The sequence below is a fragment of the Rhinoderma darwinii genome, chromosome 1 (genome assembly GCF_050947455.1).
Source record: "Rhinoderma darwinii isolate aRhiDar2 chromosome 1, aRhiDar2.hap1, whole genome shotgun sequence".
Taxonomy (NCBI): Eukaryota; Metazoa; Chordata; class Amphibia; order Anura; family Rhinodermatidae; genus Rhinoderma; species Rhinoderma darwinii.
Window position 1 is genome coordinate 188,824,791 of NC_134687.1, and position 26,541 is coordinate 188,851,331.

General features: G+C 40.1%; 1 protein-coding gene across 1 annotated transcript in view; it reads right to left on the minus strand.

Moving 5' to 3' along the window:
* Window positions 1-26,541, minus strand: part of GRID2 (glutamate ionotropic receptor delta type subunit 2) — a 1,233,941-nt gene that overhangs the window by 255,343 nt on the left and 952,057 nt on the right. The window contains exon 11 of the mRNA XM_075860662.1: window positions 5,456-5,768. Within this exon, the coding sequence (XP_075716777.1) occupies window positions 5,456-5,768 (313 nt within the window). The remainder of the gene's footprint in view (window positions 1-5,455; window positions 5,769-26,541) is intronic.

Below are 26,541 nucleotides of genomic sequence, written 5' to 3' on the forward strand. Positions count from 1 at the left end.
AATGTGCTCTGAAAACCCTTCTTTATAGACAGGCCTATAACATTCCCTAATCTAACTTCGTTGCCTGGCCCCCTTTTTACATTAGTCATGAGGACTTGATCCCTTCATTCAGCAGTATCCCCCACACTCCTTGCAACCTAATGCACTTCATGTCTGTCATACACAGACACTGGCTGGTGACTGGCTCATGCAGCTTTATGTACTTAACAAGCACTTTTTTACATTTTGTGTCTCCCTTATTTCCTCATAGATTGTAAGCTCTAGTGAGTAGAGTCCTCACTCCTCTTGTTTAAATTGCAAATTAGTCTTGTCAATATGAAATTTCTGATATTGTCCGTACATGTTCCCTCTAAATTGTAAAGTGCTGCGGAATATGTGGGTGCTATATAAATAAAGATTATTATTATATTAATCCATTTTTTTCTGTAGCACAGAAGGTTTTACAAGAGAAACACAAATTAATACTTTTTGCCCAGATTCTTCAGTTTTTAGAAATATCCTACATGTGGCCCTAGTGTGATAATGGACTTAAGCACAGACCTCAGAAGCAGAGGAGCACCTAGTATATTTTGGGGCCTTCTTTTTATACTTGAGGCACCATGTCAGTTTTCAAGAAGTCTTGTGGTGCCAAAACAAAGGAAACACCCAAAAAAATACCCCATTTTGGAAACTACACCCCACAAGTAATTCATCTAGGGGTGTATTTTGACCCAACAGGTGTTTCATTGATTATATTAGAATTTGGATGTAAAAAATAAAAAATAAAAATGTTTTTCCAATAAAATGTCGTTTTAGCTAAAAAAATTAATAAAAATTCCACAAGGAATAAAGGAAAAAGCCCCCAAACGTTTGTAAAGCACCTTTTTCAGAGTAAGGAAATACCCCATTTGTGGTCATAAACTGCTGTTTGGGCACACGGCTGGGCTCAGAATGGAAGGAGCGCCATTTTGCTTTTGGAGCGCAGATTTTGATTGATTGGTTTCTTGGCACCATGTCGCTTTTACAAAGACCCTAGGGTACCAGTACAGTGAAAACTCCCCAAAAGTGACTCCATTTGGGAAACTATACCCCTTGAGGAATTCATCTAGTGTTGTAGTGAGCATTTTGACCCCATAGGTGTTTCATTGAATTTATTAGACTTGGGCATTGAAAATAAAAACATGTAATTTTTTTCAATAAGACGTAGCTTTAGCTCAAAATTTTTAATTTCCCCCACACATAAAGGAGAAAAAAAAACATTTGTAAATCAACTTCTCTAGAGTACGGAAATACCCCATATGTGCTCATAAACTGCTGTCTGGACACACAGCAGGGCTCAAAAGGGAAGGCGCGCCATTTGGCTTTTGGAGCACAGATTTTGCTGGATTGGTTTCTCTGCACCTTGTCACTTTTGTAAAGCCCCTAAGGTAGCAGTACAGTGGAAACTCCCCAAAAGTGACTCCATTTAGGAAACTACACCCCTTGAGGAATTCATCTATGGGTGTAGAGAGCATTTTGACTACACAGGTGTTTCATAGATCTTATTAGAATTGGGCAGTGATAATAAAAAACAATGTTTTTTCCAATGTAGCTTTAGCTCAAAATGTTTCATTTTCTCAACAAAGAAATGAGAAAAAGAACTCTAACATTTGTAACACACTAATAAATTGTGTCCTTTCTTATTTCCCTTCTTGTACACACTCTGCACCTTTTCAGTTTGGGGAATTTTGCTGGGAAAGTGTTGTCCTGGTATGGTATAATACGGGCGCCCTGGCTTCCAGCAGATATGTTGGAGCCGTCCCCTTCCTGGTTCCCTAATTTTAGGGCCTAGATAAATTGCCTCTTGAAACAGAAGAAATGTTCCCCTCGGACATGCACAACTGCATATTTTTTTCTTTCCTTAACTTTTTTTATTTTTTCATAGATGTAGTGGAATGAGGGCTGTATTTTTTGTTGGACGAGCTATGGTTTTTGTTGGTACCATTTTGGTGTACATGCCACTTTTTGATTAAATTTATCCTATTTTTTGGGAGACAAGGTGAGCAAAAAACATTAATTCTGGCATAGTTTTTTAGGGTTTTTTTTATACAGCGTTTACCATGTGTTATAAATGACATGTTAACTTTATTCTGTGGATCAGTATGATTCTGGCGATACTAAACTTATAACACAAAACTTTTACGATTACGATTTTACGATTCTGGCAATACAAAACTTTTTTATGTTTTACAACTTTTGCACAATAAAATTACTTTTGTAAAAAATAATATATTTTTTTCTGTCACCATGTTGTAAATATCATAACGTTTAAAAAATTTTAGTTGATGGAGCTGTATGAGGGCTTGTTTTTAACGAGGTGAGCTATAGTTTTTATAGGTACCATATTTGGATACATGCGACATTTTGATCACTTTATATTCCAAGTTTTGGAAGGCGAGGTGACCAAAAAACAGCAATTCTGGCATAGTTTTTGGGTTTCTTTTTTTACGGCGCTCACCTTGCAGAATAAAAGACATAATATTTTTTTAGTTCAGGCCATTATGGACGGGGCGATACCAAATATGTATGGTTTATTTATTTTTTTCAATAATAAATGACTTAATAATGGAAAAAGGGCGGTTCTGTTTTATTTTATTACTTAAAACATTTTTCACTTTTTTTTAGTCCTTCATAGGTCTTGAAGGTCCAACTGTTTGATTGCTTTTCTAATACAGTGCACTACCTATGCAGTGCAATGCATTTAAACTGTCAATCATTCACTGACTGCAAGCTGCTTAGGCTCCGCCTCCAGGCTGGGCCTATACAGCTTCCATAATTGGCAGACCAGGATCTGCGATCCCGTCGCAGGGGTGCTGATTTTTTACAAACCACTTAGATGCAGCGAACGCTTTTGATCTCTGCAACTAAGGGTTTAATGGTGGGGATTAAAGCTATCTTCGGTCCCCGCCATTACAGCAGGGTGTCAGCTGTAACATACAGTTGACACCCGCGGCTGATGGCATGGACTGAGGTTCTGAGCCCGTGCCATTCATTTGTCGTAAGTATGCAACAAATTGCCTAAAGCACTAGCTTTTCATGACGTATACTTATGACAAATGTTGGGAAGGGGTTAAAGCAGATCTATGATCGGGATATACTATTAAAGGGCAGTATATTATCATAACTGGTCCTCTGTGCTATTATACCAAAAAGCACAAAAAAAAATGTATTGCTTGTAAAATTGCTGGCAAGAAAGAATACAGTGAACTCATAGTCATGAACTAGAGGCTCTCCCCGCTACCTAACTAATGTTTGATGGCCACTGATTTGTCTGCCTATATACAAAGCGTCATTCAATAATTGGTGATGAGGCGGGGAGAGGCGGGAGTTACACCAGGAAGCAAACTCATAATTATAAATTTCTCTTTATTTTAAAAGATCTTTGCTGGCTGTCAGTAAATGAAAGCCTTCTTATTTACATTCAGGGGTTGAAGTGCTGCAACCTAGTCCTAGGCTTCAATAGCTGCAGATTGCTAGAATATATTAACATAAAGAACCCGCTACTAATGAGCCAAAATAGTCTTAAAAATTCAAATATAATGTTCTGTCCAGACGACGACTTTTAGTCGAAATGTGCATCGGGAGTTGGCACCATCTAGCGGGGCTCCTATTACTCTGGTAATGTTACTTGTTTGATAAGAGGCTCAAAACGAAACCTTGAAAATAGTCTTAATGATAATAGAAAAAATAGATAGATAAATACTACATGGCTATATATTATCTTAAAACGGTAAGTAGGACTGTTTGTACTGTCTTTATTACAAAGGCTGTTGACAGCTGACTGCTTGCAGTGATATTTTGTAACAAACAAGTATTAGAAGTCTCAGGCAAGTGAAAAAAATGTTTAACTCAGGAGGAAAAAAAAAAATGAAATTACATTACGTGTCTGTCACTTTCAATTATTCTTCTATTCCCGTGTGGTCTTGGGTCAGTAAACAGTAGAGATTTAGCAAATAAAGTTTGTGTTACGTTTAAACTGCAAGTGAAATATTAGATGACAATACTAATGAAAGTATTTCAATACCACACTGATATTTGCTAGCCTAATGGGACTTTATGATTAGATCTCCTCACTATATAGTACAGTTCTCTGAGTAGTTGTCCTATTTCATTTTCTGTTGTTTTTTTCACTTAGACTGAACTGTCATATTTTAGATTATAAGCCGCTGTTATCTTTTCTCATCTCAGATAAACATGCAGGAAAACTGAGGAAAAGAAACAATTACGTTAGTATAGGACGTTCAAGTAAACACCTTCTAGCTACAACCAGTGAAGGTTTATTAATTATTCATTTATTGACATGAAGAAGTAGAAAATGCTTTACAAATGTATATACACCGTTCAGCCACAACATTAAAACCACTGGCAGGTGAAGTAAATAACATTGATTTTCTTGTTACAATGGAACCTGACAAGGGGTGGGATATATTAGGCAGAAAGTGAACAGTCAGTTCTTGAAATTGGGAAACCTTGGGTTCTGGTATTCATGTGGTTGTTACTGTGACACGTACCACCTACCTACACATTGTTGAAGACCAAGCTCTTCATGGTGATGGTATGCCCTAAATGCAGTGGCCTCTTTCAGCAGGATGATGCGTTATGCCACACTACAAAATTTAGGAATGGTTTGAGGAACATGACAAAGAGTTCAAGGTGTTGGCTTTGCTTTCAAATTCACCAGATCTAAATCCATTCGAGCATCTGTGGGATGTCCTGGAAAAACAGTCCGATCCAGGAATGCCCCACCTCACAACTTAGAAGACTTAAAGGCTTTGCTGCTAACATCTTAGTGCCAGATACCACAGGACACCTTCAGTGGTCTTGTGGAGTCCATGCTCCGATGGGTCAGAGCTGTTTTTGATTCTATGGCTGAACGGTGTATATTGTATATGTTAAAATATATGCGAGAAGGACATCAGTAGGATACCCTAGTAGAGTTAAACTAGCTAATACAATTACACCCACTAAACAGCCCCCCAATATGCCAAAAAGGGGGGTGGGCTAAAGAAAAATAACTTTCTGGTTCCTTCTGCTGATTGGCTGAGAAAGATCATGTGGTACTGTTTAGGACTCCACTGCTACTTTGGACTCAGACACAGTACCACATTACCCTTCGCAGCCAATCAGAATAGGCAGAAAAAAGATCATGTGAAATGAATATAATGATGAGTGTTTTCTTTCCAGTCAACCGGCAAATGTCAGCACTTCTTCGTAATGCACATCTATGAGAAATTTGTCCCATTTAAACAGTTCAAACAAAACTATTATCTTCTGTTCTACCGCCACTGATAAGTGCTGCTCAGTATAGCCAATCTCTAATATAGGTACAATAAACAGTGAGAACTTTACATTGCAAAACTGGCTGCATAATACATATAAGCTAGACTAAGTTATGGCAGATTTTCATATACTTTTTCTTAAAAGCATAAAAATTTACCTTGTTGAACAAAGGATCCATACACAAACCACATGGAGTTGTAAAGTGTTGTAGACGTCATAGATCCCATCTGCAAGCGTGGAGGATTTAGCCAGTTCAAAAGGTAGACTAGAAGTCCTACTAACAGAACAGTTCCTGCGATACAGGCCCACAGAGATAGATCAAATGGTGCTAAGCAAGCAAACATGTCCACTGTTTTCTCTGCTTTTTTCAACAGAACTCCCACTGAGTAATCCATATAGCGAGTTGTGAAGTCTACTACATTCTCTCGGTCGGGTGTGATAGTCAAGGCAGAAATCCCCATGTCAGCTCTCTTTAAAAAAAAGGAAACAAAATAAATGTTAAGCCATTGTTTTCTAAAATGAAAAAAAGTTAAAAACAGTTATAAACAACATAAATAGGTATGTTGCACTAATATTTTTTTAATGTTTTGAAATATTTAAAATTTATAATTTGGAATGTTAAATTAATGTTCTTTACAATTATTGTAAAAATGCAGCAATTATAAATAATTAACATCTGAGAAACTGGTTCCGTATACAAACACAATATTGATCTAAATACCAAAATGTATGTTTTTTTTTTTAGGCTTTTACAGTTTATATCTATTTTGAAGTGGTACTTGTCCTAGAATAATAAAACATATGCTGCCTTTAATTCTCGTGTCTGACCTGACATTAAAAAATTGGACAATGAGTAGTATTTATAAAACTCTGCAGGTTTGGGTATGAACTCAGCCCTGTATTGACTGCCAGGACTACTACCAGCCTCTGCTATAGATAAATGGTATTACAAATATGTTATTTCTATGGTAATTTAGTAATTTCATGTTGCTGGTTGATTTGACATGGTAGTATACTAGCAGTTTCATGTTTCTTGCAAATGTACAGTCTATACTTCCATCATGGCTTTTTTCCGGTCTTTAATAGATGATCTGTAACTCATCAGGTAAAAAGAGAAGAGTAAGGCCTCGTGCACACTTCCGACACCGTTTACACGGCCGTTTTTGACGGATCCGTGTGCACTCCGGTGTGAAATCCGTGTTTCCGTTTCCGAGCGCCAAGCATGTCCAGGGTGCTGAAAGAGTTAATGGGCTGCACTGATCGGCGGTAACTCTTTCAGCACCCTGGACAGTACCATGCTCGGCGCTCGGAAAATACAATTTTAATGTAATAAAAAAAAAATATATATAAGTTCATACTTACATTCCTCCTGTCCGGCCTCCAGCGATGACATTTTATCCATGTCGCCGCTGCAGCCAATCACAGGCTGTAGTGGCGGTCACGCACGTCAGGATGACGTCAGAAGGCCGGCCTCCAGGGATGACGCTTCATCCCACGTGACCACCTCTACAGCCAATCACAGGCTGCAGCGGCCTCTGCAGCCAATCACAGGCTGCCGCGTCATTATGGAAGGTCGGACTGGAGGAAGAAGAGGGACTCGTCACCAAGACAACGACCGGGTACGTATGAACTGCTTTTTATTTTATTTTTAATCAGCAGCCTCTTTTCTCTATCAGTGATTGATAGAGACAAGTGGCTGCCGATTAGTGTAATATTTCTGTAATGTTTTTCTGCCCGTCCGGGCGTTGCTAGGCAACGGCTCCGTCACACACGGACGGTACACGGATGCCTTCCATGTGCCTTCAGTTTATTTGACGGCCCCTTTGAATTGCATGGGCCTCACGGTCACAGAATCTCAGATCAAAGTAGGACATGCTCTACTTTGGATCAGAACGGGACTGTCAAAAAAACTGAAGTGTGCATGGCCCCATTGAAATGAATGGGTCAGTGTGCTAGCCGTCAGAAAAACGGCTAGCACCCTGAAGGAAAAAACTGAAGCGGGCATGGGGCCTTATGCACACGAACGTAAAAATGCCCGTAATCACGTGCCGTAATTACGGCCCGTAATTACTGGCCTATAGACTTCTATATGCTTACGGGAAGGTGCCCATGCCGTTGAAAAATATAGAACATGTCCTATTTCAGGCCGTAATTATGGCACGGGCAGGCCCATAGAAGTCTATGTGGCTCTCGTAATTACGGGTGACTACGTGTGTGCACCCGTAATTACGGGAGCGTTGCTAGGCGACGTCAGTGGATAGTCACTGTCCAGGGTGCTGAAAGAGTTAAACGATCGTCAGTAACTGTTTCAGCACCCTGGAGACTTCCGATCACAATGTAGATCAACCAGTAAAAAAATAGAAGTTCCTACTTACCGAGAACTACCTGCTTCTTCCTCCAGTCCGGCCTCCTGGGATGACGTTACAGCCCATGTGACCGCTGCAGCCAATTACAGGCTGCAGCGGTCACATAGACTGCCGTGTCATCCAGGGAGGTCGGTCTGGATGTCGAAAGAGGGACGAGTCACCAAGACAACGGCCGGGTAAATATGAATTTCTTTTACTTTTCCTGCGGAAAGGGCTGTCCCTTCTCTCTATCCTGCACTGATAGGGCTGCCAATTACTGCAGTGCAATTTTGCATCGAAAACGTGCCCGTAAATACGGGTGGAATACTGGTGACACCGGACCCGTATTTACGGGCACGGGTCCGTAAATACTGGTGCAATACGGGTCAAATACGTGTGACCAAGGACCCGTATTTACGCCAGTATTTACAGACAGGAAAAAATATGTTCGTGTGCATGGGGCCTAAGGCCATGTTCAGACGTGGTGAAATTTTTCCGCTGCAAATGCAGATTTGGGGCAATTACACAACGAATCTGCACCAAAATTTGCATATCTAACAGGTAATTCAGACGTTGGAAATATCACAGCGGACTTGCCACAGATTTAAATTTTTGCATTGCAAAGGCTGAAATCTGCAGTGAAATTCCGCTTCTTCTTCTCCGCAATGGAATGAGCATGCTGCAAACTGAAAATTCTGCACCGCGGCATAATTTCCGCACAGTTATTTTCTGCAACATCTGAACTAAGTTTCCTAATAATGTATAGAAAGATTTTTTAAAAATGGCTGCTGCAGAATTCCACTGCGGACTGTCCGCAGTGGAATTAAACAGCAATTCCGCCACGTGTGAACATGGCCTAAGGGTATGTTCACACGCACAAGTAAACAAGGCTGAAAAATGTTTCAGAGAAAACAGCCTTTGATTTTCTGTCGTTTTTGAAGTGGAAAACATTTTTTGAGGCATTTTTTTGGAGCCGTTTTTGGAGCTATTGAAACAATGAAAAACCGCTCCAAAAACATCTCAAGAAGTGACATGCTCCTTTTTTACACAGCGTTATTTAAAACGGTGGCATAAAAAAACGCCCCGTCTAAGCGAAATGTTTTTTTCCCATCGAAATACGCCTGAAAACATAGCGTGTGAACATACACTAAGGGCACTTTCAGACGTTGCGGAATTGCTGTGTTATTCCGCTGCGGACAGTCCGCAGTGGAATTCTCCAGCGGCCGTTTTTTACATTTGTTTCAATACATTTTGAGGCAAGTTAGTTCAGACTTTGCGGAAAACTCCGCTGCAGACCATAGGCTGCGGTGAGGAATTTTCCCTCCGCAGCATGCACTGCCTGTTGCGGAGAAGAAGCGGAATTTGAAGGCGTATTTTAGCCTTTGCAATGCAAAAACTGAAATCTGTGGCAAGTCCGCTATGTTTTCTGCAACGTCTGAATTACCTTTCAAATATGCAAATGTTGGTGCAGATACGTTGCGTAATTGCCCCAAATCTGCACCAACATTTGCAGCTGAAAAACTCTGCCACGTCTGAACATGGTCTTAAGGTGAAGTTACACGCGATCAGTACCACTCATCTGAATGTTTCTGCAGCAGGTGCACAAATTTCTGCAAGTTTCATTCAGACGTATAGAACTGATTTTCAGTCACAAATATTTTTGCAACAAAAGCTGCCGTGTGTGACTGCACCCTAAGGCCTTGTTCACATGTAACGGAATTGCTATGTATTTTCCCTCTGCAATTGCGGTAGGCAAATACGCAGCAGAATACAGTAGCAGCAAAGTGGATGAAATGTAACAAATGTCATCCACACGCTGCGTAAAATTTCCGAGCAGAAACTCACCTGCAAGGCATATTTTTCGCACCATGTCAATTCCTGCTGCGGAAAAGTGGACTGAATTGCTAAAATCTGCACCATTTTCTGCATTAAAAACCGCAGGAAATGGTGCGGGTTTTTCCGCAGTGGTATGTCTGCTAGTTATAAGGGCTTGTCCACACACAACGGAATCGCTGCAGAAAATTTCTGCAGCAATTCCGTTGAAAGTCAAAGGCTTTCCGCTGCGGCAAAAATGCACCATTTCCTGCATTTTTTGTGGCAGAAAATGGTGCGTAAATTGCTGCGTTTTCAATTCTGGACACTTTCCGTAGTAGGAATTGACATGCTGCAGTCCGAACAATACGAACAGCAAGTCAATTTCGGCTTGGAAATTTTATGCAGCATGTGGATGAGATTTGTTAAATCTCATCCACTATGCTGCTACTGTATTCTGCTCCGTTTTTTTTCCGTCCGAAATTCCGGCCGGAAAAAAACGCGGCATTTCCATTATGTGTAGACAAGCCCTAACGGAAATCCTGCAGACATTTTCTGCAGCAATTTTATTAAGTGTGGACAAGCCCTTAAAACTAGCAGACATTCCGCTGCGGAAAAAACGCACCATTTCCTGCGGTTTTTACTGCAGAAAATGGTGCAGATTTTGCTGTATTTTTTTCAATGATGGGAAACTTGACAATTTATGAGCAGTTGATAAGGGCGACACAAACTGTACATAAAGCCTGGCAAATATTGTAAAGCTATTATTTGACATGACTGTGTTTTGCTTCAGTGCTCTGACATGCAATGTGAAAACACTCTCCCGGGGAGAAGACATTAGCTGTCTAATTGGACTGTAGGTAGGGATCGTCATTCACAGTGTGTGTATATATAAATGTGGTCATTTGTATTCATGTAGTTCAAATATACCGTATATCTGTTACCAGAATATAAATAAAAATCTCATCATGTTTGCATTACATACATACAACATCACAAACAATTTGTGCTCATATTATGAGTACATCTACTCTGCTGGATACACTATATCCCAACCAGTGCAATCTACAAAAGACAAGCCAATGAAATATGAAATAAGCGCCATAATACTAATGAGGCGTTTGCTCCGACCACCTCCTATTTTTGTTGTGTACTAGAAAGTCTTATTAATCAATACAACTAGATTCACCCTATGAAATATGTAGTAAATATAAGCATATGACAATATTTAGAATGTCCTTTACTGACAGTGCTTTATAGGATTTGTAAGCTCAGCAATAAACAACCTGTATGTTCATTTGTAAATCTTTGTTACTTTGCTTGTATGCAGTCTTAGGCCCTATGAACGTGCCTAGATTACAGTTCCGTTTTGTACAGTCATGATAATGCTCCCATTCAAGTGCTTGGGGCATCTACTGTACCTCCGTTTTCCTCCTTTATATAGAGGCATACAGAGGTTTGGCATACCCCATTGCATGCAGTATTATGGTGGTATTCTTGGAGGCATACATCTCTTTACATATGGCACCTGACTGAGCTGCCTCCGTGCACTGACATACAGGCTATGTGCACATGGCACTGCCATGTGCATGGGACCTTACAGAAGGCTCTTACAACATACCTGACACTCATTACAACCTGACAACATACCTGACACTCATTACAACATTACAACTTGACACTCATTACAACCTGACAACATACCTAACACTCATTACAACCTGACAACATACCTGACACTCATTACAACCTGACAACATACCTGACACTCATTACAACATTACAACTTGACACTCATTACAACCTGACAACATACCTAACACTCATTACAACCTGACAACATACCTAACACTCATTACAACCTGACAACATACCTGACACTCATTACAACCTGACAACATACCTGACACTCATTACAACCTGACACTCATTACAACCTGACAACATATCTGACACTCATTACAACCTGACAACATACCTGACATTCATTACAACCTGACACTCATTACAATCCGACAACATACCTGACACTCATTACAACCTCACAACATACCTGACACTCATTACAACCTGACAACATACCTGACACTCATTACAACCTGACAACATACCTGACACTCATTACAACCTGACACTCATTACAATCCGACAACATACCTGACACTCATTACAACCTGACAACATACCTGACACTCATTACAACCTGACACTCATTACAATCCGACAACATACCTGACACTCATTACAACCTGACAACATACCTGACACTCATTACAACCTGACACTCATTACAATCCGACAACATACCTGACACTCATTACATCCTGACAACATACCTGACATGCATATTCAGGTCTATTTCTTGTTTTTTGCTCTAAATAAGCTTAACCGGATCAGTACCGGGCTATTTTGAGCCTTTTAGGACCAGACACCGTTTAGCCATTTTTAGCATGTTAGTTAGTTAAACGGCTATAACTTTTTTATTTGTTGGGCTAGCAATGTGATTTTTGCAATGTTTTTTTTACACATCCTTTACGCTATTTTAGAAGTTTCTAGGCTTATTAAAGTTTGAAAATTATAGTAAAAAAAATATGCTTTTTTCTTTTCAGGGAATTTTTTAAATTTAGTTTTACCTTAAAATAGATATTTTATTTGTGATTGTCATTGTCTACTATAAATTTTTATCTATATGACATGTCTATTTTAGGGTAATTGGGTCAGGGCTAGCGTCACGACAATGATTGGCAGGGGGATCGCTTTTTATGTGTATTTATTGTAAAAAAAAAATGTGCACTTTATTTTATTTTTATTGTTTTATTATTATGGTATGTTCCACAAAGCTCAGAAATGGTCAGAAAATATTTTTTTCTTCTTTAACACTTTGTTTTTCACCATTAAGGGTAGGAACACACTAAGCGTAAACACTGGGATTTCATTGCGGAACAATTTGCAGTGTATTCCAGTAGCAGCAGTTTGGGTGAGATTTCAACACTTCTCATTCCCACTCAGCAGGAAAAAAGCCGCCAAAAAACGCACATAAATTGACCTGTAGTGCAGTTTTTTCAGCCGCAACATGTCAATTAATTCACATGCTGCGGTATCGCTGCTCTTGTGTTGAGGGTTTTCGCCATTGAATTCAATCCTTAAACCCGCAACGTTGTGGTGTGTGTTGCGACATTTGCGGCGGAATTGCAGCCGCAAAAATCGCAATTAAGAAAAAAAAAGTTATACTTACCCAGATTTCACCGCTTCTTCTCCAGTCCGGCCTCCTGGGATGATGTTTCATCCCAGGTGACTGCTGAAGCCAATCAAAGCCTGCAGCGGTCACATGGCCTGCATAATGCTGGCTAAAAGCTGAATTTTACGTTTTTGACTAGAGTGACTCTTTAATAAACACGCTGGTCATTTTCCAGATTTCATGTCTTAGTGCCTGGTGCTTTTGGTGTTTCACTGTAAATGTGTTGTATGAGTTTAGAAAAAAATACTTGTTTTCTTCCAAAAACAGAGCTACTCTTGTCCATGGGTTGTGTCTGGTGTCACAGCTTGAGCACCATACAAGTGTCCAAAGACAAAATTATGTATTTTAGTTTGCATATTTGTTTATTATTATTGTTATTATTACTAATATTATTTATTTTCTTTTTTTCTTTTTGAAGATATGTCCAAAGGTAAATCCAGGAAAGCCCTGATGAGATATGGTCACCCAGGATCTTATCATAAAGAAATTGCAGTGTAACATCTTGTGAACAGCAGCTAAGCTATAAACTAAGCCTGACATGTATTTTAAAGTCATCATCTACACTGAAAGCAAGTTAAGCTTCATTGTTGTAGTTGCTGAGATTTTCCCCAGCACTGTACACATGAAGGCTATTATATAGTATTATGCACTCCTCAGTCTAAAAATTAGAAGACAATGAATTACTGCAGCGTGAAATTTATTTAATCATGAATACTGTACAAAATGTGGTCTGAATAGCAGCAAGGATGTCACTGCTATTGTAGATGCCATTGTACTTGTAAAGAACTATATGAACGAGGAACATTGAATTGCTTGAAAGGTATTAGTACAGGCTTTATTGAAATCAACCCCTCATGTTGCCCACACACTGGCGTACAGTTGTTGATATGAGTATATCTGTGAATATCCTGGGCAGAATGGTGCTCCCTTTCTGCCTTTTTTAATAGACAATAGCTTTATGCCCCTTGGGCTGTTATGTTCCCAGGTTTGCAAACATATTCGGTGGTAGAGCCCTGTGTAGATGTAAGGCTCTGTTCATATTTACTTTCGTAAAAAGAAACAGAAACACAACGGAAACTGACTGACCCATTGTAAGTAAATGAGATCAGTCAGGATTTGTTAGGCTACATTCAGACGAACGTAGCCAAACTGCAGTTTTTCCACATCTGAGGTGCACCTGTGCTGCACCTGTGCATAGACTAGAGTCTATGGAGGGATGCGTGAAGTGCCAAAAAAAAGGACATGTCCTATTTTTTCACGGACCCTTCACACGCTCCGTTGAAACAACGGGCGTGTGAGCGGCCCAATTGAAGTACATGAGTCCGTGTGACGGCCATTGTTTTAACGGCCGTCACACGGACTACATATACGCCCGTCTGAATGAGCCCGAAAGATTTGTTTCAAAACGGATCTGACAAAGCTGTCAGGATTTGGGCAACAATGAAAGCCATGATGTGAACAGAGCCAAACACTTCTCTTGGGTAAAGTTGATGGAACAAATCAAAACTTACCCCCTAAACAATGCCCCAAAACAGCATTATAAAAGGACTGTGTCTACAGTATTAATGCATTATTAAAAGTCTACTATGAAGTTGTAACATTGTCAAAAAGCCTCATGTGGCTCAATACTTTAATTTAGTAGGGTCAGTCATTATTAATGGTCTTTTGTTTTTCACTGGGGAAGGAGCGCAGTCTGTAATTCACCTGTAGTAAGAGAATTTGTATGGCAGCAGCAGAAACAGAGACTCTCACACGGGTGTTTCTATATCTTCAACCGCCCTCCATACAAACTCCTCCTCACTGAGTGCGTGTGAGTGGGGGATGGGGTATGACCCCCTTTAAGCAATAGCTATCCAGTAAATTCCATAATAAATTGTAGGTTTGCAAAAAATTACATTTCACCCTGAAGAACCATGGCATTAAATACATGAAAATCATATCGTATAATACTTTAGCTACCATCTGGCATTTCAGATAAATAAGCCTGAGAATATTTACATTGCGTTTTGAAACTGATTAAGACATTCAGATAAAGATTTATTTATTATAGATATAATCCTTTTAATACAAACAAGAAAGACACAACTGTGTGCCAGTAATACCAATATGCACTTTCTACACCTGATATTCGCTTTCTCAATGTGATTTGCATGTTTAAGAAAGAAAAGCATGATTTAATTTTTTTTTCAGATTATGAATATACTGATGGAAGTCGAAGTTATATTGTTATGGTTTGCTTCATTGATTTACAGTCTAAAAACAGGTTCCTGGAGAGAAGAAATGAGCCAGTCTAATTGGACTGTAGGTGGGGATGGCTATGCACAGTCTGTACAGTACATATAAATGCAGTCATATAGAATATACTTATATTAGTAACTGCCATTTATATAAGGATCACATCCCATTTGTCTCACATACAGTACATAAAGCACTAGATTTTTTTTTTTTAGAGGATAATATCTTAGTGCTCAAATTATCACTGCATTTTCACGCGTCGCTACAATACATCCCAAACAATGTAGCAGTTAGGAGAGATAATTTGCCACAGAAAGCCAATGAAATACAACATTAATTACAAAATCAGAAAGAACTGAAACAACTTTAACCCGTTAGTGACCGCCAATACGCCTTTTCACGGTGGCCACTAATGGGCTTTATTCTGATGCATAAGCCTTTTCATGGCGCTGCATCAGAATAAATAAACAGAGCAGGAAGCCGTTAAATCTCCCTGTTCTCAGCTGCAAGAGGTAGCTGAAGGCTGGAGGCGTCCCTGCTCTAACGGGTGAGATCGATATCAGTATTGATCTCACCCCTTTAAGCCCTCAGATGCGGCGCCCAATAGCGAGCACCGCATATGAGTGGTTTAGGAGAGAGGGAGGGAGATCCCTCCCTCATCGCACTGGCACCCGGCAATAAGATCGCCGGGTGTCGTGTCTTCTATGGCAGTCGGGGGCCTAATAAAGGCCCACAGGTCTGCCTGTAGTGAATGCCTGCTAGGTCATGACAGAGGCATGACCTAGCAGATGCCAGTCCGTTTTAAACGGACAGGCAGTAATACACTGCAATAAAGAAGTATTGCAGTGTTTTATAAAAGCGATCGGAGAATCGCATGGTAAAGTCCCCTAGTGGGACTAGTAAAAAAGTGAAAAAAAAGTTGAATAAAGTAAATTAAAAAAAAGTGAATTTTTTTTTTGAAAAACTCACTTTTTCCCCTTACAAAATGCTTTATTATTAAAAAAAACTAAATAAAATAAAAACGTTACACATATTTGGTATTACATTATTTAACCCGCACAGTGAACGCCGTAAAAAATAAAATAAAAAACAATGCAAAAATTGCTTGTTTTCTGTGAATCCTGCCATAAAAAAAATGTGATAAAAAGTGATCAAAAAGTCGCATCTACTCCAAAATGGTACCAATAAAACTACAAGTCGTCCCGCAAAAAAAAGCCCTCACCCAGCTGCATCGGCAGAAAAATAAAAATGTCATGGTTCTTCAAATATGGAGACACAAAAACAAATAATTTTGAAAAAAAGGGTTTTTTACTGTGTAATAGTAGTAAAACATAAAAAAAAATCGATACAAATTTGATATTGTTGCAATCATAACAACCCGCTGAATAAAGTTATTGTGTTATTTATACCACACGGTAAATGGCGTAGATTTAGGACACAAAAAAGGGTGGCAAAATGTCCGTTTTTTTTCTATTCGCCCTCCCCCCCCAAAAAAGTTAATAAAAGTTAATCAATAAATTATATGTACCCCAAAATGGTGCTATTAAAAAATAAAACTTGTCCCACAAAGAACAAGACCTTATACAGCTATGTTGACGCAAAAATAAAAAAGTTATAGCTCTTGGAATGCGACGATGAAAAAACTTAAAAAATAGCTTGGTCATTAAGGTTTAAAATAGGCTGGCTATTAAGGGATTAATACCAAGAAAGCATTTTTTTCCTACTTCCTTCAATATGATTTTTGTTGTGTACTACAATATGACCCTGTGGTATCATTTGATCTGTCCTAGTTGAAGATTCAAGGGATTTGTACAGGTGTGTGACAATATTTAGAATGCCCTTTAGATAATCAGACAGTGGTTTATCAGTTGTAAAGATGGTTTTACACGGGCAGATATCACCCGTGTTTACATCTTTAAAATAAGCACCGATCGGCAATACAGCTTATTGATCGGTATTCATTTGCTCCCTTCAAACGGAGCAATAATTGTTTAGTATAGGGATGAACAATGAACGTTACTATGATCGTTCGTCCCCATCATCTCGGCAGCACATCTCCCTGTTTACATCATGCAAATGCATGGGGATGAACTATTGTAGTAACGATCATTCGTCCCCATGCTAACCGATCACTATTCCGTTTGAAGGGAGAAAACAAGTGCTATTTAACAAGCTGTATTGTCGATCGGTGCTTGTTTAAAAGGTGTAAATGCAGGCGATATCTGCCCGTGTAAAACTACCTTTAACCGGTTCCCGACCTCTGGCTGTGTAATTAAAGCCAGTGGTCAGGGTCCTTAAAACCCTCGCCATAGACTATTTACAGCGCGGGTTTTAGCTTGCTACCCGAGCGATCTGAATGTCGGGTCTCCGGCTGTCAGTGACTGCCGGTGACCCTGAGGAGAGGATAGAAGCAGCTTTCGCTGCTTTTATCTTCTCTGATCTCCTCTATGAGTGCTGTGTATATGAATAGAGGCAGTGGTGATCATGTGACTGATCAACAGGGCCAGATTATCATTGGAGCTTTTGGAGCTCCAGCTCCAGGCCCCGCGTTCCCCCTCGGTCAAGGGGGGCCCAGCGACTTCCATGTTCAATTCTATTTGCGTCCTCAGGACGCAAATGCAATTGAATACAATGGCGGAGATGCAGGGAGCTAGCTCCCTTTTCTGCTATTCGCTAAACTAGGCGGCCTGCAGCTGCAGCCTATATCAGGGATTGGATCCCAGCGCAGACCCGATGATGTCATTGCGCCTACACAGGGACTGGATCTCTGCAGAGCCGCGATGACGTCGACTCCCCAGCGTACGCTTCAGGCCCGATGTGGTTGAGTAGGCTGGAACTCCATTCATCGCGGGAACAGCCCAGACTAGGTGAGTACAGGTGTTTTTTATTTTTTTATTTTTTGGAGCGCTATGTGCAGGGAGGGGTGTGTGGCAATCTGCAATCTATAATATGGGGGTGTCACTATCTTTAAGGGGGTATGTGATACAATCTACTTTGGGTGTGCATGGCACTATCTACAAGAAGGGCATTGTGTGGCACCATATACAGATGACTGTGGCACTATTGACGGGACTGTGGCTCTATTGACTGTGTGTGGCACTACAAGGAGGGCATTGAGTGGCACCATCTACAAGGGGGAGTATATGACATTATCTACAAGGGCTGTATATGACACTATCTACAAGGGCGGTACATGACACTATCTACAAGGGGGTATGTGTTGCACTATGTACAAGAGGTGTGTGGCACCTTCTACAGAGGCCACTGTGGGCACTATTGACAAGGGAGTGATGTGGCTGTGTGTGGCACTAGCTACAGAGGGCTGTGTGTGGCACTAGCTACAGAGGGCTGTGTGTGGCACTAGCTACAGAGGGCTGTGTGTGGCACTAGCTACAGAGGACTGTGTGTGGCACTAGCTACAGAGGACTGTGTGTGGCACTAGCTACAAGGGGTGTGTGTGTGTGTCACTAGCTACAGAGGGCTGTGTGTGGCACTAGCTACAGAGGGCTGTGTTTGGCACTAGCTAAAAGGGGTGTGTGTGGCACTAGCTACAAGGGGTGTGTGACACTAGCTACAAGGGGTGTATGTGGCACTAGCTACAGAGGGCTGTGTGTAGCACTAGCTACAAAGGGCTGTGTATGGCACTAGCTACAGAGGGCTGTGTGTGGCACTAGCTACAGAGGGTTGCATATGGCACTAGCTACAGAGGGCTGTGTGTGGCACTAGCTACAGAGGGCTGTGTGTGGCACTAACTACAGAGGGCTGTGTGTGGCACTAGCTACAAGGGGTGCATTAATCTTTTTTGTCCACTAAAATGTTGCATTTTTTCATTTTCACAAGGGATAAAGGAGAAAAAGCCGCCCTAAATTTGTAATGCAATCTCTCCTGAGTATGACGATACCCTACATGTGGTAATAATTGTTTTTTTAAAAAAATAGAAATTAATTAACCTTTGCAGGAATGATCCTTTTTTGCTTTTCCATTTTCGTTTTTTTCACTCCCCGCATTCCAAACCCCATAACTTTTTTATTTTTCCATCAGTAGAGCGATGTGAGGGCTTATTTTTTTGCGGGAAGAGTTGTAGTTTATATTGACACCATTTAAATACCATATAATGTACTGGGAAACCGAAAATAAAATTCTTTGCAGGGTGAAATTGGAAAAAACTGAGATTCCTCCATTGTTTTTTGGGTTTCATTTTTACCGCTTTCACCGTGCGGTAAAAACGACAACTTAACTTTATTCTGCGGGTCAATACGATTATGGTGATACTAGATGTATATTGTTTTTTTAATATCTTACTACTTTTACAAAGAAAAAACTATTTAAGAAAAAAAAATTGTTTTGTATCAACACATTCTGAGAGACATAACTTTTTTATTTTTTGGTCGATTAAGCGGTGTGACAGCTTATTTTTGGCGGGACGAGCTGTAGCTTTTAGTGGTACCATTTTTTGGTACATAAAACTTTTTGAACACTGTTTATTACATTTTATATAGAGCTAAGGTGACCAAAAAACAGCGGGTCAGCACGATTACGTTAATACCATATGTTTATAGTTTTTTTTATGTTTTGCAGCATTTGCACAATAAAATCACTTGTTTATAAAATAATTAATTTTCTGTGTCACCAAATTCTGAGAGCCATAACTTTTTTATTTTTCAGTCAGAAAAAGCTGTCGGAGGTCTTGTTTTTTGCAGGTCAGGTTGTAGTTTTTATTGGTACTATTATGGGGTACATGCAACTTTTTGATCACTTTTTATTCTATAATTTGGAGGGGTGGTGACCAAAAAATTGTGATTCTGGCATTGTTTGTCATTTTTTTTTTTTGCGGTGTTCACCGCGTGGGAAAAATAACATTACAGTTCTATAGTTTGGGTCATTACAAACGCGGTGATACCTAATATGTGTACTGTTTTTTAACGTTTTCATTTTTTTCCTATAATAAGAGACTTATTATTGGAAAAAAAAATCTTTTATTTTTACACTTTTTTAAAACATTTTATTAACTTTTTTAACATTTTTTTTATAACTTTTTACACATTCTTTTTTTATCTGCATCACTAATCGCTGCTATAATACATTACACTACCTAGGTAGTGTAACGTATTCCAACTGTCAGTGTGACATCACAGTCACTCTGACTATTAACTCTTACGAGGACCAGCCAAAGGCTGGTCCTCATAGGCTTCCATACATGGCAGACCTGGAGGCCGTTGTCTAGCCTCCGGTTGCCATCACAAGCATCAGCAATTGCATGGGGGCTGCTAATGTGCTACAAACCCCCTAAATGCGGCGATCGCAATTGAGCGCCACATTTAACGGGTTAATTGCCAAAATCAGCGGCGATGAGCCGCTGATTGGCAACAGTGGAGTGTCAGCTGTCGGGGACAGAGGAAGTCTATCAGGAGGCTGGTCCTGATAGGCTTTCGTACAAGGCAGACACGGAGGCCATAACTTGGCCTCTGGTCACCATGCTAGCCATCTGCAAACCTCACGATTTCATTGTGAGGTCTGCCGATGTGCTAGAAACCCCTAAAATGCGGCGATTGCAATCGATTGTTGCATTTAAGGGGTTAATTGACCAAATCAGCGAAAATGAGCCACTGATTGGCAACAGTGGTGGGTCAGCTGTCGGGGACAGCTGGCCTCCCGGTTCCCGGTGCACACTGTCGCCAACAGTGTGAAACAGGAACCGCGCAGTAACTGTACGTCTTCTTGCGCTGACACTGGCCACCAGGACGTACAGTTGCATTGTGGTGCGCCTAGGGGTTAATATCATTACACAATGAAATCCACACTTATCTATATCAGAGACCCCCACAAACTATTTTAGTATCATCCCTCGTTCTGTTATGTTGCTAAAAATTCTTAATTCGATTTGTTTCTGGTAAATGTAGGCATCAAGGAATATGGACGTCATTACAGGGTTTGTCACATAAAAGGGTGAAAAATTGGATTAGTTATGCTGTGACAACTGAGAAGTAGATGCATCCTTGCATAGCTAGGAAGATTTCCAATTTGGAATTCTTGGGATGCTGGGAGACTATTGGAGTCGTAATGGCAGCCATTATAGTTGTTATTATAGAGGACAACACAAAAACATACTTGTGATTTTTTCTTTTTCTTTTAGGGATCATCAATAAACAGTATTTACTGTGTGCTCTAACAGTAGAGCAGTGTGGGTGTCAATACACTATAAAGTTTGGTTTCCGCAGTCATTTTAGAGCATTTTGTAACTTCTGAAACATAGTAGTAAAATGACTCTTGAAGTACACAGATAAAGTAATACATAATAACCAAAACTATGATACCGGGCTTGAAGTTTCAAAGTAAATTCATCAAAGGAAAAAATATAAATTAGAAAAAAATGTACATGCCTTGATCGCAGAAGAACAAAGTGTACATCAGAAAACTGTCCAAATGAATATTATTTTGAAAAAAAGTAGGAGAATAAGAAGAAATCATTTTACATTAAAATTATTTAGAATTGATGTAAATGAAAATAAAGAAACAAATATCAAACACAACTACGTCACAAAGTGAACGGCTGATGTTTTATGTAACCCTTGCATTTCCTTCTTTTACCTTTTGAAATATAGTGAAGTCAAGATATTTATAAGTTGCCTTCTACTTACTGAATAACACCACAGAATACTAAGAGATACAGAGTTCTCCCTCTGTCAGTAGACTGGTTTACATACTAACTCTTGGTACAAACACCATTAGACTGATGACTGCAGATTAGAAAAAGCTTTTATGCTACATAACTCAAGTCTGCACTGTTGGAATGGTATAAATGAGAGCTATACCCTTCATCCCAAAGAAGAACCAGACTTCAATCAGCAAGCAAGCTCCAATTTTATCTATATACTGACGTACATCTATCACTTAGCTTCTGGTCAATTATTTAGATTGTCTTCTTGACTGACTGCTTTTACCTTGAAAAATACAAAGGTTTATAGTACAATGGCTGTCTCCCCAGAAGTAGACACAAGAGATGAGAAAGGAGGTCAATGCGCTGGGATCCAATAAGATGGCTGATGGCTGGAGCAGGGTATGGTAGACAGCAATCCCTGGCATACTGGAGTGGCACTCTTGGTCTGTGGTGTCATATCAGCTGGAACTTAGAGGCAGCTGGATTAGAGTATGCGAGACTGTAGTGGCTGGAACTCTGACATGGCACTCATGGACTGGCGACTGGATCGGCAGAGTATGGCAGAAGACAGCGGCTGCCACTCTGAAGTGGCAGTCATGGACTAATGAGGCATATCAGCTGGAACCTAGATAGCTAGCTGAAGAGGCTTTGCAGACAGAAGTGGATGGCACTCTGCTTGGCACTCATGGACTGATAAGGCACATCTATTGGAACTTAGAGACAGTTGGATCAGAGTATTGCAGACAACAGCGGCTGGCACTCTGGAGTGGCGTTAACAGACTCACATACAAGACAGGTGTATCAGCTGGAACTTAGGGACATTTGGCACAGCGTTCAATGATAGCAGTAAGTTAAGAGTAGAACTGGGTCAGTAACAGGGAACCAGTCAGAGAACTAAAAACCATTAGAAATGTAACACCATAGAGCTTGTAGAATTAAACAAGGAGCAAAGGAAAGGTCTCAGATAGGATTTGATGCATTTTGTGGGCCCCCTATGATCTCACTTGTCTCTTGCCAGTTTTTGTTCATAACTGACCTCACAGCATTTGCCTGTGGCTGCAGTGGAGCTGAATCAAGGAGTAGGATGCGTTAAATTTATTAAGATGCACCTGCATGGCGGGAGTGTGTGGGAATGGCCCAAAAGTCGTAATTTTTGCGACTTTTAAACAGTTTGCAACAATTTTTGCCACATAACTTTCATATAAAAGTTGCTAAACTCCCCCTATGTCTGTTTTTTTTTTATATCCACAAGCTACTACAATCTCATTGATATTCATCCCTTATATTCATATATAACTAACCTCTTGTGAGTCCATGAGACCATGAGCAAGATGGCATATTGATGCATATGGGTTTTTCTTTCCATTCACATGCAAAGCTAAATTTAGAATTCTTCTAACTTGTTTTAACCCAGGTGCACTGCATTGTTGAAACTTAGTGAAAGCTAAACTGTTAGGTCATTGTAACTGACAGCAGAAACAAGAGAAACTGCTGCTTGTTTCCAAGGGCATCTAGCAGAATTTTTAAATTAAGTATGTATATGAATGTATTTATTTTAAATTATTTTATTTTCCTAATTATTCCTTATGAAGCACCAACATATTCCATCGCAGTGTACAGCAATTATCATCACTCAAACTACATAAAATAACTAAAAGTTGGCACAAAATCAGTAAAGCAAACAGGAACACATATGGTGGATACGCTGCGTAAAACTATAAAGCATTTCCACCATGGAACCCACAGATAATTCCATTAAAAAAAACTGCACCAAATTGTAGTGCAGATTTTTCGGGCGCCAGGTCCACTGCGGAAATCCTGCAGCAATAAAAAAAATAAAGTTATACTTACCCCAGCAGTAGTCATGGCAAAGCTTCCCTCTCTTCTGAGCGTAGTCCGGCCTCCTGGGATGACACTGTAGTCCATGTGACCGCTGCAGCCATTGATTTGCAGCAGCAGTCACATGAGATGAAACGTCATCACGCTGTTAATGTGTCATGTTTCAAAGCTTTATAAAGGTTTGGACATTGATTAACAGGGTAGTCACCAATAGGTCGCGCTAGCGAGACAATTTTCTTCTTTCTGAAGGAGAGCTTTTTTGCATTGTGCTTATCCATTTCATGATACCTTTTATTTATATACTCAAAATAGGGTAAACATTGGACATTCACCTCTAATAGAAAGTAACATTACATCGTCTTAATTGCACCTCATTTAATTAAATTTTAAGTATTTTGTTTCTTATAGGTAATTCATGTTACTGAAGGGCTATTGTAAAGGATCTGCCAGACAGAGCTTCTGTGTCGACGCCAGTGGTTAGTCAGTCTGCACCTGCTCCTAAGTCTGATCGAGTGACCCCTCCTTCTACCAATCAGGCTGGGAGGCTGAGGAGTGGGAGAGCCTATCACATCCAGGCCAGACGGAGCTAGCTCCCGCCCTCTGTCTATTTATACCTTCACTTCCTGCTCCTCCTTTGCCTGTGATTCTCCTGTTTCCTGGCTCTGCTGCTGCTGCTTATACTATTTCGGAGGAAGATGAGGAGAGGACTTGGGTACCCGCCCGGAATGTTCACGCTGCAGTATTGCTCAGGAGGTTCCATCTTCAGTTCCCCAATAAGCCAGGTCTACCTAGAAAGGGTCCAGTGGCCCCTCATAAAAGGGGGGTACTGTAAAGGATCTGCCAGACACAGCTTCTGTGTCGACGCCCGTGGTTAGTCAGTCTGCACCTGCTCCTAAGTCTGATCGAGTGACCCCTCCTTCTACCAATCAGGCTGGGAGGCTGAGGAGTGGGAGAGCCTATCACAGCCTGGCCAGATGGAGCTAGCTCCCGCCCTCTGTCTATTTATACCTTCACTTCCTGCTCCTCCTTTGCCTGTGATTCTCCTGTTTCCTGGCTTTGCTTCTGCTGCTTATACTATTTGTCCCTGCTTCATATTGACCCTGGCTTACTGACTATTCTCCTGCTCTGCGTTTGGTACCTCGTACACTCCTGGTTTGACTCGGCTCGTTCACTACTCTCCTTCTCTGCGTTTGGTACCTCGTACACTCCTGGTTTGACTCGGCTCGTTCACTACTCTTGTTGCTCACGGTGTTGCCGTGGGTAACTGCCCCATTTCCCTTAGCTTCTGTGTACCCTTGTCTGTTTGTCTGTCGTGCACTTATTGAGCGTAGGGACCGTCGCCCAGTTGTACGCCGTCGCCTAGGATGGCCCGTTGCAAGTAGGCAGGGACTGAGTGGCGGGTAGATTAGGGCTCACCTGTCTGTCTCCCTTCCCCGTCATTACAGCTATAGCTGACATTTTGTTCCCTAAACTTTAAGTTTAATTCCCCATCTGAACTCATTTGCACACAAGAATGTTCTTTTTGATGCCACCAGATAGTAAAAGCAAAGTGGAAAACACTAAATGAGGCTCTTGTGTTTGGATAAGCAATTATATAGACATTTTAATATGCCATCACATTGTTTACTGCTTGCTATGCTATGATTACAGGCCTTGGTGGCTTAAAATGCATAGACACTAGGCAGATATTTTTGTTTCTGACTTACAAATTACTGGTATAGAAGTATCCTAATTCTAAGCTAAGCACCCCATGGGCAAAGTAGCTTAAATAAAGTACCACTAAAGCAACAATTAATAAATATTTGAGCAAAATTGCTTACATCAACAATGAATGCTGTTATCTTAACTCATGTTTAATGACTGGGACTGGTGCATTCTTACTTTGGAAACATCATCAGGTGGTGGGGGGCACTGAGGGCAGTAATTTCATACTTTTAACATTTGGAGATTGATAAATGGGACATAAACATGTTGTGTGCTGTGCAAGTCTTATAATCAATTACCTTCTCCCATTCTTCATCAGTGGAAGAGGAAGGAATTAGTCTGTGACAGAAGCATGAGCCCCCTTCACCTGTGGCCTACACATGTACCATAGGTTGAAAAACACTATGCTGCATGTGTATGTGTTGTTATTATTCTTATTATTATTAATAATAATAATCATCATCATATCAGCTTTATCAATTTTTAGTTGTAAATATTTAGGCATTGACACTTTTTCAAGGCCCCACAATCATATTTGTCCGTTTTACATGCAGAGCACAAAACAAATAAGGGTTGAATGTGAAAAAAAAGACAAATCTGTTGTGTGGCATCTTAGCATCATAAACCATTTAAAAAAAGCTTAAGTAAATATGGTTTTCAATCCTTTCAGATTGTTTTTTCTAACTATGATTTTACTAGGCAGCTCCCCGTGAAGAAAGGTGACAGATAAAAATCTGGTTGCAGTTGTGTCACTAAAATCCAGAAAATATTCCTAAACAACAAAGTAGTAGTAAAACTTTGAAGGGTCTTTTATGTTATATTTATGACACATGACATTCAGCATGGTTTAAAAATGAGAAGGGATCTATATTCAGAATGATTACTTGCTCTGCTGCGGGAACATTCAGGCTGCTGAGAAACAAGGCTGTGCACAAATTGTGGAGAAATGGAAGGTAAGCTATTCTTTCTGAAATGTCAAAAACGTGACCCACTAAAGTTTATTTTTCATAATGTGACTAAATGAAAAATGAGTAATGGTTATAGTGCTCTCCACAAATTTGGAATCTTTTTTAGGTCACAGGCCACTTTCAAATATGATAAGGTGTTGAGCCCAATTGAATATTAAAATGGTAAAAGCCTATTATTAAATGTATGACTTGTACCCTATTGTTTATGGTCAGTAACATGGCTTTGACCCTTTTGGTACCAATTTCTCTGACCTTCTTGGTGCCACTAGTGCAAAATAGTATCTGGAACTCCCAACAGCTTGGGAGTAAAATTCAGGAGGCCCAAGAGCCACATGTGCCTTCCGAGTTGAATGGTAAACACTGGCTAAGCATCTTGTTATTTTGCTTTTAATATTTTTAAGGTTTCTCTAATCAGAAAATAAGAAATATAGGTAAGGGCTAGTG